General features: G+C 32.0%; 2 protein-coding genes across 3 annotated transcripts; one reads left to right on the top strand and one right to left on the bottom strand.

The window, feature by feature from the left end:
• Nucleotides 1-8,326: 8,326 nt before the first annotated feature.
• On the bottom strand, nucleotides 8,327-10,603 carry LOC131611019 (wall-associated receptor kinase-like 20). Its single transcript, XM_058883142.1, has one exon. It carries the CDS (start codon nucleotides 10,375-10,377, stop codon nucleotides 8,503-8,505), a length of 1,875 nt encoding a protein of 624 aa, XP_058739125.1. The 5' UTR covers nucleotides 10,378-10,603; the 3' UTR covers nucleotides 8,327-8,502.
• A 1,812-nt stretch (nucleotides 10,604-12,415) lies between these two features.
• Nucleotides 12,416-15,825, top strand: LOC131611020 (uncharacterized). 2 transcript variants are annotated; one of them, XM_058883145.1, is made up of 3 exons: nucleotides 12,416-12,590; nucleotides 12,864-13,070; nucleotides 15,253-15,825. In XM_058883145.1, exons 2-3 carry the CDS (start codon nucleotides 12,888-12,890, stop codon nucleotides 15,508-15,510), a joined length of 441 nt encoding a protein of 146 aa, XP_058739128.1. In that variant the 5' UTR covers nucleotides 12,416-12,590; nucleotides 12,864-12,887; the 3' UTR covers nucleotides 15,511-15,825. The 2 variants fall into 2 exon arrangements, with proteins under 2 accessions (XP_058739128.1, XP_058739126.1); XM_058883143.1 differs by having other exon boundaries at nucleotides 12,417-12,590; nucleotides 12,860-13,070.
• Nucleotides 15,826-15,910: the final 85 nt, after the last annotated feature.

Here is a 15,910-nt window from a genome sequence, read left to right as displayed (position 1 = left end):
ATTTAACACTGCAAGGGTTGTACTCTTAATATGAGAAATATTTTATCCCTTGAGTTTCGGTCATTCTTATGAAGGTTCTGTATTTTCTGCTCCATGTATTTGTATGGACTGAATTCTTGTTTTCGTCGATGATCTATATCCATATTACGCTCATTTTAGACAACGACATTTTTGGTTTCTCAGCTGTGCTGTTTGCATTATATTTTCAAGAAATGGATTGTAAATGGAAACTGCATTAGAGTATTTCTATTTAGGTTCACTAAAGCTATCCTACGCCCTATTGAGTTGTATATTTTCTCTTTACCCCTGTTACTGTTTCTGCAACCAACATTTTTAGTGACAGTTGTGTATGTTAGCTTTAGTTAGATTAGCTATAGATGCAGCTTAATTTTTTCAGCACTATATATAGTTGTTGAATTGCTAGAGAGAAATTACTCTCAGCCTTGTTGCTTATAACCAAGAGATTCCAATCAAATCCACAATTAAATCCTATAAATATAGGGATAAAACCAACATACCTAATCATACTCAACAAACTACAACTTAAATACAAAACTTATATTGGCACATTGCAACCTAATTGTGGTTGAGTGGCGAGGAGTATTGGCACATTGCCCAAACTTGTTTATGTCCTGCTGAAGTTCTTACTCTAGATTTTTATTCTTATATGTATTAGTGGTGCAGACTGATATGATGGACCTGTTGGGGTCTGATTTGCCTGTGGAAAGTGATGAAGAAATGATGTTTTCTTGGTCTGGTGAGATACTACTGCAGGTTGAATTATTGATGGAAACCCCCTGGTTATCCATCCACACTTTTCTCACAGTTTATCCCCTCTACGGTGAGGTTTCGCAAGTAATGCGTAACATGGGAATTGAAATATTTATGTTACCGTCATATTTGGCTTTTGATGGTGTAAGTGGAAACTATCGAATTCAAAGATGTGAAGAGATTTTTCAAGTTGTCGGATATCCCAAATATACAGTTGATTGATTCAATGGCTAGAGCCCCTATGTATGCTAAAAGTGAAGGTTCAAAACTTTATGTATACATTACAAATCACGAACCTTCAAATTTTGATCCGATGTTCAAAACTTTATGTATACATTACAAATCACGAACCTTCAAATTTTGATCCGATGATAATTCGAGGCATTCCTTGCCAAAATATGCTGGAAAGTTTATGGATGTCTGTCCGGAAGCTGTAAAACATATTTTGGTAAGCTAAGCATAGTGTTTTATATTTTCTATTATTTTTAGAAATTAATTAACTTTTCTTCCCTTGAAATGTTGGACAAATAATTTGGAAAGATTTTCCCTTTTGAAAAAATCCTCGTTGTGGGTAGGTTCTCAGAGTTGAGTTTTTATCTTGATTCGTTTTACCTAAATAAAATTAAAAAGTAAAATCGTAAAATTTACCTCATCAAAAAATATCAAATTTATATATACGACATATATAAATATACTTATACATAATATTGTAAATGTATTAATAATTTAAAATTTAATGAAATTATAAAAAAAAACTAAATTATCATAATAAATTTTAATATTTATAAATTTGTAGTAAACTACATAAATTACCCATTAAATCATAAAATGTAACATCCAAGAGATTATCAGAGTTTCATAAATTTATCAAGTTAAAAAAAAGTGTTTTTTTCGTTTTTATCTCCAACATCATCTTCATCAGTAGTGTCTTTATTGTTAACTTGATCAAATTTATCAGATTCATCTCCAATTGATAAAGGTTATTCAATATTGAATCAAAGACTAAATTATTTAAAAGTGCGACTAGAGGATTGTTTGAAAAAACAGTTTCAAAACGTCCACTGTGCGGGAAGAAGTTTTAATAAGGTAAAATATAAAATGAACTTTTTAAAATTTAATTAAAAAGAAAAAATTGGGTCAAGGAATAGAATCTAACGATTTTACCGATTTAAGAGTGATTCAAATTGTTTAAAATCATCCTAGAATACGATTTTACATAAAAAAGTTTTTACCTGCAGTTTAACATGAAATGATGATCTAAAAACATAAAATCTATAGAGTTTAAGTTTTAAATCGCGAATTAATACGAAATAGTTATTTAAATGAGAAGTCTATAGAGTTTTAGGTTTTAAATCGTAATTTTTAACAATCTTGATGTTATTGGTCATTGGATCGAATGATTTCTTTGGTCTGAGCTCTCCATATTTTTGTATACAAATGTATATGTAATTATAGTGTTCTGTAATCTAGTCAATGTATAGATTCTACTTCTTTAAATCCCAATGAACATAACATAATATACTAAAGAAAGCAAGTTATCAAGCATTCTGACAACAGAAAAATCTCATTTGAGTAATGAACATGTAGTTGGCCCACAAGAAATGAATAACATTCAGATCAGAGAGAATGTCAACCCTTTTTCGAATGCGATTACAATAATTAAAAAACATTCATGAACTCCAACATTCGTAATTTAGTGCTGCCATTACCAAATACAAAAATAAGCTTTTTTGGAAACTATAATGAATTGGTTCTTCCACTGTGACAAAGCAATGGAAAAAATTATATTTGAATGAATTATGCAACGCATTATAGGAGCTAATTACTTACTTTTGACTTATCTTCCACTATTTTAAAGTGGGATATTTTTGCCTTAAAAAGTTGTATTTTCCACATCTAATCAAGTTTTCCACCGTAAAACCAATCCATATAAAAAATAATTTCTTTTTACACATGTTTATATCAATGTGTGTATTTTTTTAACCAGGACCAATTTTATTATAAGTTACTTTTTTTATTACTTAGAATGAGGTTTAACTTATTCCTTCTTTTGATAATTTATCAAGCCTATTATACAAGTTGTAAATTTTACGTGGGTAGTGACATGTACATAATTCATAATCACGTGCATAAGAAATTGTGACCACACGATTCTCTAAGAAGTAGGTAGTCATCAGGGTTCTCTAGTTAAGGTGGAGCAGTTATCATTTCTCAGGATTCTCTAAATTAAGACCTACAGACCTCTATAAATAGCTTAAGCCGAGGACTGAGGAGGAAATTCTGTATTCACCATGAAATACTCTTAAAATACTGAGTTTCTCACCCCCATGAGCTTGCCATCTTCTCACAGAAAACACCTCTAAATAGGGGTTTTCACCTTCGTGAACTTGCCTAAACACCCAGAAATACTGAATCCTCTAGCAACTCCTACTAGCATAGTGGTGTTATGCATATGTAATTTTTTTTAGCAAGTACACTTTCTAAAAAGATGCATTTTCACACTTGATAAACTCACCAAAATTTCCATAAGAATGAGAAGAAGAGGGAAGGGGTTTTGAATTAAAACATTTTATTTCTCTCTATGACAGTTTATTTCTTCTAATAATTTTATTTTCTTTTTTCAAGAGAAGAAATTGTTGATTAGAGAAGGAAATAAACTTTTATAGTTTACTTTACTCATTAATATAAATTTTTACAAATGGAAAACAATTCATGATAGGTAAAATAGGAAGTTGGATTGTTTACCTCATTGTCTTTATGTTTTGTCATAAGGCAGATTTTTGCTTCTTCCTTATTTTATGATTTATCCTAAGAGTCGATATCATTATCATCCCAATCTGATTATGTCTTATTTGTTTCTTTTTGAGATTTTCTGAATTTTCAACTCTTTTCTAGTTCAAAGGAAAATTCGACTTTGTATTTCAACATTGGTAGAAAATTGACACGAAGGAATATCATCCTTCATTTCTGTGTTTAAAGTCTTGCTACTTGTCATGCTTTATGTTTTTTTTTAAACTTTCGAACTAACAGATTCACATCTTCGCCATTTTTTGAATTTTGTCTTCTTCGACTTTAAGAGCAAGACTTTTTTTGTTTTTATTTCCTATTCATCTTCAACTAAATTTTTTAGTTCCATTTTGTGTTATTGCAATTTTCAAAACAAAATACCAAATTCATATATAAGACAATTCTTTATATTAAGAAATTTCAGTTACTTTAAGTTATCAATTGCGCATTAGGCATCTAAAAACTTTTTTAATCAAATTCTCATTTGGAAAAGTTTTTCTAAATTTCTCAAGTGATTCATAATAAGAATAAAACACTTTTCTCTGTCATGAATATTTTCCTAAGGTTTCGTTTTAAATAACTCGTACTCATGAGTCAATATGTTCATTTTATTCCTTTTTAGGCCGGTTGTACCCTCACATGTAACTTGAAAGATGTGTCACATTTCTTTAGTAGACTCATAGTGAAAAAGATGAGAAAACTCATCAACACTGAGAGCGGCAGTATTAATAGTTTTTTCCTTCAAATTGTGCTACATCTTTTTCTTATTTTCTTTGTTTTCCACAACACTATCAACTATATGTGTAGGAACAAAATAATCATTTTTTACATCAGCTCATATATCATAATTCATCCCTTCTATAAAGATTTCCATCTTCTCTTTCCAATAAACATGCATCGCCATTAAAAGATGACAATTTGTTTATTGAATCATTTAAACTCATTCCTAACTCTTGAGAAGATAAGTCTTATAACATGAATTTGACTCTGATACCACTTATTAACCAAGTGACTCAAACACAAAAGGGGTGAATTGTGTTAACTACTTTTTGAATTTTTTCGCAAAAGGTTCATTTTAAGTTGATTGATTTTTAGAAGAGAATAGAAACATATATTAGGCAGCAAGAAAACAAAGAACAAAAAGTAAAGAGATGGAGTTAGAGATATCACACAAAAATTATACTAGTTCAACCTTAAACTACACAACCTATTCCAATCCTCAAAAGTTTTCCATTGAGATATCCATTATCAACAACTTAAGTTTTTACATAGGATAAACCCAACAACCTTCATTACACCAAACATTTTATTAAGTTTAACTTGCAACCTCAAAAGTCAATTAAAAATGCACAAGACTACTAAGATCTTATATTACAATATCAACACAATAAAAGAATTATGCAACTCTTAATATATGTATTTTACTCTCTCATCAATAAAGAAGTGTATAGTAAATGAAAGTGATTTTAGAAGGAGAGTGATTAAAATATGAGCATAGTAAGTTCATAAAATTCGTGCTTTAAAATTTAGTACAACAATCCTTTATATAGGAAAATATTTTAGCTAAAAAATACAATAATCCATGGATCTACCCACTCTCTTATTGATTAGGATGCAACGCTAATCAATTAGACTTAATCAATAAGAACCTTAAGTCAAGTTCTCTCATTAATCAATAATTGACTTCCTAATTTATTAGTAGGATAATTGACTCCTTAATCGATTAGAAGAAAGTTTTAATCGATCAAACAACAAGTTTTTATTTTCTAAATGGGACAAATCACTTCTTAATCGATTAAGCATTTGTCACGATTTATTTTTAGAAAAGATTTGAAACAAATGAAGAGTTTGTAAATGTTTTAGTGTGTGTGTGCATCTCCTTAGTATTTCAAAATTTACTTTTTTTTTAATTTTATTTTACATACTAATGACAAAATATACAAAAGCACTTAACCGAGAGACTAGACGAGCTTCCACATCTCTAGTTTCGTTGTTGTTGATCTTTTTGAATTTGATTTAACTTGTTTTGTCTCATTATTAGAACTTGATCAATTTTTTTTTTGATAAATTGTTTTATGATGATACTTAAGATAAACTTTGCATTATTTTTTGTCATTATCAAAAGCTAAAATGCTTTAACCTATATTAGATAGAACCACATTTCACTAGCCCTTAGTCTCAATGAGAGAATGTTAATGAATCTGATTATGATTCAAGTTATACAACTTTGGTCCTAGTCTCCCTAAAATTTTGGCTCCCACTTCAATGTCTATATCTAGGTCGCCGCCTATTTTGTGTCATATTCCTGATTAAACTTCTGAAACTGTGTATTTTTTTGTTCTAGTTCCACCCATGTCACCTATTTTGAATCGCATTCCTAGTTCAACTTTAAACTCTAGTATATTTTTATTACATTTTCTCTAGTATCGTATGTGTTTCTTAAAGCAGCACTTTCTACACCAATTATAGGATATTAGTGAAAAAGTAAAACTAATATGCTCTAAAAACAATTAAAATCGTCTGAGTTGGAGATAAGTAATAAAAATAATTTTGTCATTAGTGACACTTGTATTTCTGATATTGATATGAATGATGTACTTATTGTTTTGCGAAGAGATAAAAGATCTTGTGCCTCTAAATATAAATATCATATTTTTCCATTTGTCTCCTTTAAACATCATTCTCCACATTATCAAATTTTTAATGGAGTTGTTGATTTAGAAATAATTCAATTATCTGTTCAAGAGACTTTAAAAATTAAAAATTATGTCTAAGATATTAAGGAAAAATAAAAGCACTTGAAAAAATTAGAACTTGGGAGATTTTTTAAAGATAGGAAAACAAGAAGTTAGTTGAATGTTGATGGAGTTATATAGTAAAACACAATTCAGACGATACTCTTGATTGTTATAAGGTCAGATTAGTGAAAAAAATACACTCAAACTTATGACATTAATTATGAGGAGACATTTGCTCCAGAGAAAAATATGAATTCAGTTCGTATATTATCATATCTTATTGCTCATTTTGCTTGGAAACTACAAAAGTTTGATGTTCAAAATGCATTTTTGTATGGGAACTTATAAGAAGGGGTGTATATGTATATTCCCCCAAGTTATGGTCATACATTCAACAAGGTATGTCAATTAAGGGAGACCTTATATTGACTAAATTAGTCCCCTTGAGCATGGTATGAGAAATTCACAAAAGAAATTATTCTTTGAATTATAAGCAGAGTCAAGGAAATCTCGCTCTCTTATTCAAACATTTAAAAGTAGGAAAACTAATTTTATGTGTTGTTCATGTTGATGATATTATTACGAACAATGATTTAACTAAAAGATAATTGCTAAAGAAAATATTATCAGCAAATTTTAAAATCAAGGACTTTGGTCAACTCAAGCGTCTCTTAAAAATTGAGGTATCTTATTCAAAGAAAAATATTTTTATCTCAAAGAAAATATGTGCTTGATCTTTTGCACGGAACATGAAAACTTGATGCATACCTACATGCATTCCAATTGGAAAAATTCACATGATGAGTTATGAAGAGGAAAATGTCAATTTTGACTAGATACAATATCATATATTAGTGTGAAAGTTGACTTACTTGGCACATATTAGACCAAAATTGTCTTATGTGATCAATATAGTGAGTCGATTTAATAGCAAATTATTCACAAGTTTTTGACTAAATTCTAATATCTCAAAGTCACCGTGGAAAGAGGTCTCTTGTTCAAAAGAGATGAAAATCTAACTATGGAGGCATACATAGATGTTGATTATGCAGTTTATGTAAGTGGACGAATATCTACTTTTGACTATGGTATTTTCTTGTATAAATTTCTTGTTGGAGAAGCAAGAAGCAAAGTGTAGTGACTGGATCATGTGTTGAAGTGACATTTAAAGCTTACACTAAGAATTTGTGAATTGTTGTTGATAAAACAAGTTCTAAAAGATTTGAAGATACAATGTAAAAGTCATATAGAGCATTTTGGGACAACAAATTGACCATTAATATTACACATAATTTTTGTTTAACATGACATAACGAAACACATTGATATTGACCAACATTTAAGTGGACATTTTAAATAATAAATTGAGTTAAGTTTATTTTTATTTGTTTTATTTTATCTTTAATTAGTTTTATCTTATTGGAAAGTCTGGTTAAACAAAATCATGTTAGATAACATCTGAATTTCTTTTCCTATTAAAACAAAGTGATTATTGTATTGTTAAAAAAAAAAAACTTTTAAACATTAAAAAAACTTTTTTTTAAAAAATAAATCAACCAATTATTTTATCATTGTTAAGTGTGTGACATGCATGAACAATGTCATACAATATCTAAAAAGCTAATAGTCCTCCCTAGCATCATATGTAACCTATGGGAGAAAAAAAGTCAAGAGCATGTAGTATACTCAACCTTTGGTTGACCTAATAGTTAAAACAAAAAATCACACATAATCCTTCATTGATTTAGCCTTATCATACTTTCCTAGTATAGCAAAATAAAATTTCCATTTAATAAGTTTGAGTCAAAACACTTTCCTAAGTTGCAAAAGGAAGACCACTTTAGAGAACAAGACAAAACATTCAAAATATTCCAATTCTTGTATATACTTTTGAATAATATAGTTCTTACTTTCTAAAGAATATGGCATATGATTCTAATGTTTCCTTTTCATCCAATAAAATCAAGTTTTTGAATCACTTTAGTTCCTTTCTCAATGGGCTACTCATTATCTTTTAAAGACTAGATTGCACATTGTTACATAACAATACAACTTTAAGTTTTTCAGCATAAATAGCTAATAAAATCATATTTTAACACAAAGTTGAACTAGATTTTTATGTCTATTAACCTCACTATTACACAATACACTTATTATATTATCAAACCTAAAACACATTATGTATAAGAGTCTTCACTATAAGGCTTCACTCTTGATCTTCAATCCTAATTATGCATAAGAGTCTTTCAACAATATCCCTCATACAAGGCCTTTCAACTCTCTTCTCTTTAAGACAATCATGTGCAAGTTCCCAAAAGAGTTTAATGCTTGTGATCAATTTATCACTCAAGGGTTCCATAGATAGAACAAGCCTTTGATCAACCACTTGCATGATTTCACCATTGCTTGCATATTGACTCACATGAATTACGAGGTTAACATCGTCTTGATCACGAGTAAAGTCTATCGCTTTCTTTGAAGTCAGAAGCTCTAGCAGAACTACTCCGTAGCTATAAACATCACTTTTATCGGTTAACTGATAGTTGCGATAGTATTCAGGATCCAAGTAACCGAGCGTTCCCTGAGCACAGGTGGATACATGACTAAGTCCCGGGTTAGCCAATCTGGAGAGTCCGAAATCTGAAACTTTGGCGTTGAATTCGTCGTCTAATAGTATATTTGTTGACTTAACGTCTCTATGGTAGATAGGAGTGTGTGCTGAAGAATGCAAATAAGCCAATGCTTCAGCTGTTTGAAAAGCAATCTTCAGCCGTTTATTCCAGTCGAGAAAACTCGGATACCGACCTTGAATATGATCATAGAGGGTCCCGTTCGAGATATACTCATAGATCATCAAAGGTTGCTCAGATTCCACACAGCAGCCTAAGAGTCTGACTAGGTTCTTGTGATTGACTTGAGAAAGTATTGAAACTTCATTAAGCACTTGTTGGGTGCTTTTAAGGTTGCCAACTCTAGCTTTCTTGACAGCTACTAATGTTCCGTCTTGTAGTTCGCCTTTGTAAACTTCCCCGAAGCCGCCACTTCCTAAGATCCTGTCGTGCGAAAAACATTTCGTTGCTTTCTTCAACTCTCTCAGTTGAAACATTTTGTAATGCTTATCGACTCCAATGCTTGATTTCATCGCAGTTTCTCTTTCCTTGGCGAGCTTAGATTGTTTGAAGGACTTCGCGATTACAACAAGAACTATTGCGAATGAGAAAAACGAAATAACTGCTATTGAGACAATCAAGCTGGTTTTCCATTTGGATTTTCTCTTGTATTTTTCACAGGTTGCTGCAGAAGGGTTCCAATGGAATCCTCGATTACAAATACAGCGGAAGAGTTTGTCTCTACTAGAAGATGAACACTTTGAGTCTTTAGAACAATCGGTCTGTGTCCTGCATACAGGTTCAGATGGAAGAGACCATTGAATCTCTAGACCTTCCTCCCACTGATTAGGAGGTTTGTCTTGGTCCAAATGAAGGATGCTTCTGAACGCTTGGCAACCGGAACTGTGAAGGCGAATTTTGTAAGCTGAAGGCATGCCACCAGCAACAAAAGTGCAACAGGGGCGAAGACCACTCGCACACTCGTGTGCTCGCTTTCTGTCAACGCGACCTGAATTTTCCAAGTAACGATGACAGATACTAGACGAAGTGCAGTTAAGAGGAGAAACCAAGAGGCGGGGCGAACAGTTGAAGAGGAACACTGTGTTCGACGAAGTTATGTTGAAAGGAAGTGACTGATTTAACCAAATTCCATTACTTACCGGCATGTCTTGTGTGACACATGAACCAGGTAACCACGGTGGTGCCTGCACCACCATGCGCTGGATCGTAGACATGATTCTGAGTACAACATAGGAACCTCCATTGAGAGTGTCAAAGTAAAGCTTTCGAGAATGAGGGTCACAACGAAGCCTATAGTACGGATCACCACAGTTCGATTCTATACTCAAAGGATACGGAATTTCTATAGAACCACAGTTTGGACAGGTCTTTTGCGAAGAAGTATAACAACAAAGGAAAAGGCAAAGAAGAACGACATAGCTAAAGCGACTCCTGTTTGATTCAACAATCATTTTGCACGGACTATTAGGAGAAGAAAACTGTTATGCATTGATATGAACGCAATCGAAGAAATAAAAAGGCTACGCGTAGCTACTGCAATGGAATAAAGTGGCTCCAAGAATCTACCATAAATATATAAAGATCTAAGGGACCACCAATTGATACTAGATGTATGGTGGAAGAAATGAATATCAGAAATATACTCTCTTTTATAAGGTGCAAAGAGAAAAGGCTTTGGAACTTGCTCAACTTTGCAAAGTTTTTTTACTTTCGTTTTAGTCAAGAAACGCAAATATATAAATATCATAGTGGAAAGAAATTAATGATTAAAATACAGAAAATGATTGTAGGCTAGACCTATGAGAGAGTTGTGTAATTGTGGCACTATCAGTAACGAAAGAGACAATCCAAATGTTCTCGTATGTAATGGTATGACTTCTGACAGGTGGATCATGCGTCGAGTTAGTTACAGTTACTTGTTAAATCTGTTGGTGAATTCAAGATTCAAACAACTGATAGAATCTTCTATGAATGACAAAACAAAAAAAATTCACAGAACGCTACTGACTAATGAACTTATATAACGAATTTGACAGAACGCTACTGACTAATGAACTTATATATCAAACGCTAAAACGGATTATTTTTATTGACTTAGGTAAAGCAGAAGATGGAGTCACCACTGCATCCAGTGTTGTCCATAGATATCCTTTAGTTACTGATGAAGAATCTGCAAAAAATATACAGAGAAAAAAGATGAATATACTTTTGCATAAAAAATACTTTAGAAAAAGGAAACTTTTAATTATGTGCTAATCGGAAAGTGGAAATGGCATCTGTAAATATTGTTGTTTGTTCTTGATGGAGAACAAAAAATGCTTTTGCAAAAGGATCTAAGAAATAGTTATTAATTAATAATTTCACAGTCTCTATAATATAATTTTTTTAACATTTCATTGGATAGTTGACATATATAAAAGCAGTATATAAATATTCAAACTTTGTTAGTAAAAGGTTCCATAATTTCAGCAGCACATGTTTAAGATTGAGTGGAGTGTAGATTACATATTTCCTAATCAAGAATTAACATGAATATGATTCTACATGATTTAATGGTTGGAAGAAATAAAGATTTTGAATGGAATATTTGTAACATAACTTATAAGACAAGGAAAACTGGTCCTAGAATCTGTTCTTAACTCACTACAAATATCTAATCAGTGTTTTTATGAGCACTGACATCTACATAATTTTGTTGAATCATGATTTTCTTGAAGCTCAAAAGTGCATTTTTTGACGAAATAGCTTCGGTTCGATTCGGTTCGGTTGCTCTCGATTAGAACGGATTATGTTGTCCAAAATTGATTCTACTTGAAATTTAAATTTATAGTATTTGAATTAATTGATTTTTATACTAAAATTTACTGGTCAACTTATTTTTTTAGAAATTAATTCAAACATAAAACACTTTACCTTCAATCCAGGGGTTGGCCGGCTTAGTGGTGAAGGCTGAGATCATCAGAGTATGCTTTCTCTTAAGATCACATAGTTCTCTTTACTTTGACTTTAAACGGCGCCCTTGTAAGTGGACGAAAAATTGATCCCTTTAGATTATTCGATCTCAATTTCGAATACAAAGACTTCAAAAATAGAAAAAACACTTTAGTTTCAACTCAATTTTTAGACCGCATCAATTTTACATAATAAATTTACTCAAAATTGATTTTTTTTTCACTTTAGAACCAAACACATTGCAAGATTGTTCTAGCTCAGACTAATTGGCCATTATTTCAAAATTATTCCTAGTTAATATAGCAACACAATGAAATAATCTAATTATTTCAGAATTCTTAGAAATTAACCAATATCCTCTTCAATTGAAAATGAAAAAGACGAGTAGTAATTTAGGGTTTGGTAAAAACAAAGAAAATAAACCAGCATATGTAAATTGTAAAATATAATGACAAAATAAATAAGAAAAAATAAACAATGTCACATAACATAGTAACATACCTAATTAAAGAATCAGAGAAAGAAGAAAAAAAAATCAAAATATTGATTTGGGTTATTAAAACCCCACACTTTTCTCTTTCTTCACACAAGCAAAAACAAAAACTTGAACAGCCCCTCCCTCTAGCGGCGGCGCGTGGTCTTCACATTCCGCTGTCGTCGACGAAGCTCCTCCTCTTCTTTATCCATCTCGCCGACACTTCCAAACCCGTAGGTACTCTTTTTTTCTTCGCTATGTAGTTCTCAATTTCACAAATCTCACTTTTAGGTCTTTCTAAGTTTCGATTTCAATTTCAACTTTAAGAGTGCCAAATCGCTTATGGTTTTTGAGATTGAGTTTTCAACTGAGTGTTCATTGATTTGATGCACGCATTCATCGATAAAGTGAAGCTCTCATTTTCCGATGATTTCTATTTGATTGCTTAATTTGAATGATGCTTGTTAATTACAAACATTTCTTTTAATTTGTTGATTAATTTTTAGGTAGGAGGAAGAAGAAGCCAACAAAAAAATGCCTCCTTATGATTGCATGCTTCTATTCAAGCCACATGTGAAAAAAGAAGCCCTAATTGGTTTAGTTGCAAGGATTGGAAAACATGTATGTAGAAGAAATGGGGTTGTCACTGAGGTTAAGAGTTTCGGAACTATTCAGTTGGGTTATGGTGTGAAAAAACTTGATGGCAGATTTTTTCAGGTCTGCTGCAATTCACAGCTTATTCATTTTTCCTCCTTTATCTGCTCTAGTGTAACATTAGTGCTTTACTGTGTTTTTTTATTAGGGTTGTATTGGTAATGAACAAAGCTATGCTACAAAAACTAAACAAATTAATGTGATACATAGGTAGATGTGTAAAAATGGCTTTGATAATATGTTTAAGGATTTGGGAAGATGTTTCATATAGCTTTGTTGTCAGTAGCATTCTATAGCACCGCTATAGCAGAGTAGCGCAGTGGTGGTAGGTTTGGTACTGCGCTAATGATCTGCGAGCTGCTGTCAACAGTACTGGTTGTAGCAGCCGCTATTGTGCCCGCTATTAGAATTTTAGGGATAAATTCTTCATTTTCTTTGTTTTAAACTGTTTCCCTTATTTTAAGGGTATAAATTTCAATCTGAACCCTTTGAAGAGCAATGTTACATTCTTGCTCATAAAAAATCGATCTGTTCTTTTTCCTACATTTTATTAAGTTCTATTTTTTTCCCTTCTTCTTTGGGTAAAGCTTTATTACCCTATACTTTAGGTTCTTTAACTATTAGTATAATGATCTCTTGAATTTTGTGCATTAGTTTACTTCCGAGGGTTTATGTTTACTTTGTACACTAGTTTTTAGTCTCTGCAGTAGTAGTTATCCAGCTATCTGCTATAACATTTTAGAGTGTCGACACTACAAATCACTATCCGAGATTAACAACATAAATTTTGAGGTAGAATTGGATTTACTGGAGTCTGGATGTCAAAATCGTAGATTATGGGGATGTTTGAGAAACATATTAGTTAATTGAAACTGGTAATATAACATACTATTGGCATTTAGATACATTTGTTGAATTAATTCCACCACATCATAATGGTCATAGTCACAGAGCTAGTAGTTACCTTTCTTCAAATAGGAAAACATGGGGGGTCACAGTGATAACAGAACCTAGACTCGGGGAAGATGAAGAATCATCATATCTCAGGTTGGCTGAAATAGTTTCATGAGTTCTAGCAGCAACTGCACCTGGTGGGCAACTTTTTCTAGCAGGAGAAACCACAAATCAGGAGGACAAATGGATGTCTGCAATCCCTTTCATACATTAAATGTAAGCATCTGACAGCACAATCCGTGAGGGGACTATTATGATGACCATTAACATGAGACAAGCCATTATAGACTAGGGTATAAAGCATTGAAGCAATTCTTCGTTGCTGCTTTAACTTGAATGGAACCCAACTTAACAAATTCTGAAAATGTGAACTAATTCATGAAAGGACTGAGACAAGTAAAAAAACCAAGCGGCTGTCTGTTTCTCATAAAACTCCATGTCATCTAGAACTAAAGGCAGGTGAGAATATGGTGCTCAGAAAAGATGAAGCATAGCAAACATACTTTTTGGAACCATGTGTTTTTTTTAAATCTCTGTAAAAACTCACTTTAGGTTGGATAGAATTAAACTGAGTACAAGAAATAAGCTTTGCATAGGCTTTACCTAAAATATTTTTATAAACTATCTTAAGGATGAAATCAATATATAGGTATGTACTATGAAACTCTCTTCCATTGAAACAAGTACTTCTGCATGTTATTATAATACATTCTAAACAAGCTCTTTGGAATTCCCCCTAACAATATTACTGTTCCACATTTCAATGTAGCTCAAATAACATCTTAATAAAAATTCTAAAACGAGCGTTATCAAATGTCCTGTTTTCCACATGCTGATGCTGCTGATGAATCTTTAGCAAACTGTTAGATCCGATCTGATATAAATATTTACGATTATACTTTAATATTATTGATTATACTATTACTGATTATACTCCGGGAACTTCTTCCAAATAGAGTTAGAATTCGTAGGAAATTAGGAAATACAACAATGAGATAACAAAGAGGAAATAAGTGAAGGTAACCCACTCCTGATGTTGTTGCTCGCTGCTGTCAGTCTTCCCGTGACCGGTTGTTGAGATGACGGCAACACCAGTAGTGAAACTTTTTTGTTCCTTATAATTATTGTACTAAATACCTGCTGCCCAGGCCTAATACTAACACAAACTTGCAAATATTTAGTTTGAAAGTGTGTCTTTGGTGAAGCAGTAGTGGCTGTGTTCTTCTCAATGTTTAAATAGTAATTATGTAGTTAAATAACATGTTGCATTTTCTATTTTTAATGAATGCAGGGCCAACTGATGCAAGTGAGCATGATGGCTACACCAGAAATCAACAAAGAGCTGCACTACCTAAACAAGGAAGACAAACTACTGCGTTGGCTTCTGGTTAAGCAGCGTGACACAAAGTTTGGGCTTGAGTTCATGGGAGATGAAGGTCGATTAGAGCCAAGCAGATTCTCTCAAATAAATAAACCTGATGACGACGATGAGGAGGATGAAGACGATGAAGAATATGAAGTGAATGAAGAAGAAAACATAATGAACTAAAAGGTGGTTGTATTTTGTTTGTTTCCATTAGGAGAAAGATGAAACCGTCGTGCATCATAGGTGCCAAACATATGCTTAATAATAGTGCCTACATAGCAATTAGACATGATCAATGGCTTTGAAGATTTTGATTAGTAAACAGCATGTTGTCTCTTGATTTTAGAATATAATTTTTTGTAACTGTGAATGTCAAAAATCCTGGGATTTTGAATTTGGTTTTTGCTGATAAATGACTAACAATGTACTTTGGTTAATAGAATCCAACACTTATATTTTTGGTCTTTCTTTTCAAAATTTGGATTTTTGGTTTCTCCATCTTCACGTTGTTGTAATTTTGGTCTAAAATCGGATTGGTAGTTACAAATTTTTGAGTTTAAACGGGATTGATTATGCAATTTTT

This window comes from Vicia villosa, linkage group LG6, assembly GCF_029867415.1.
Source record: "Vicia villosa cultivar HV-30 ecotype Madison, WI linkage group LG6, Vvil1.0, whole genome shotgun sequence".
NCBI lineage: Eukaryota > Viridiplantae > Streptophyta > Magnoliopsida > Fabales > Fabaceae > Vicia > Vicia villosa.
Note: the sequence above shows the minus strand (reverse complement) of the source record. Positions and strands in the feature narration are given on the sequence as shown.

Bases quoted from the DNA above. Each gene is read 5' to 3' on its own strand.
- LOC131611019 (XM_058883142.1), bottom strand. From the start codon at position 10,377: ATGATTGTTGAATCAAACAGGAGTCGCTTTAGCTATGTCGTTCTTCTT.
- LOC131611020 (XM_058883145.1), top strand. From the start codon at position 12,888: ATGCCTCCTTATGATTGCATGCTTCTATTCAAGCCACATGTGAAAAAA. The intron at 13,071-15,252 runs GTCTGCTGCAAT...TAATGAATGCAG, and splicing joins TTGATGGCAGATTTTTTCAG to GGCCAACTGATGCAAGTGAG.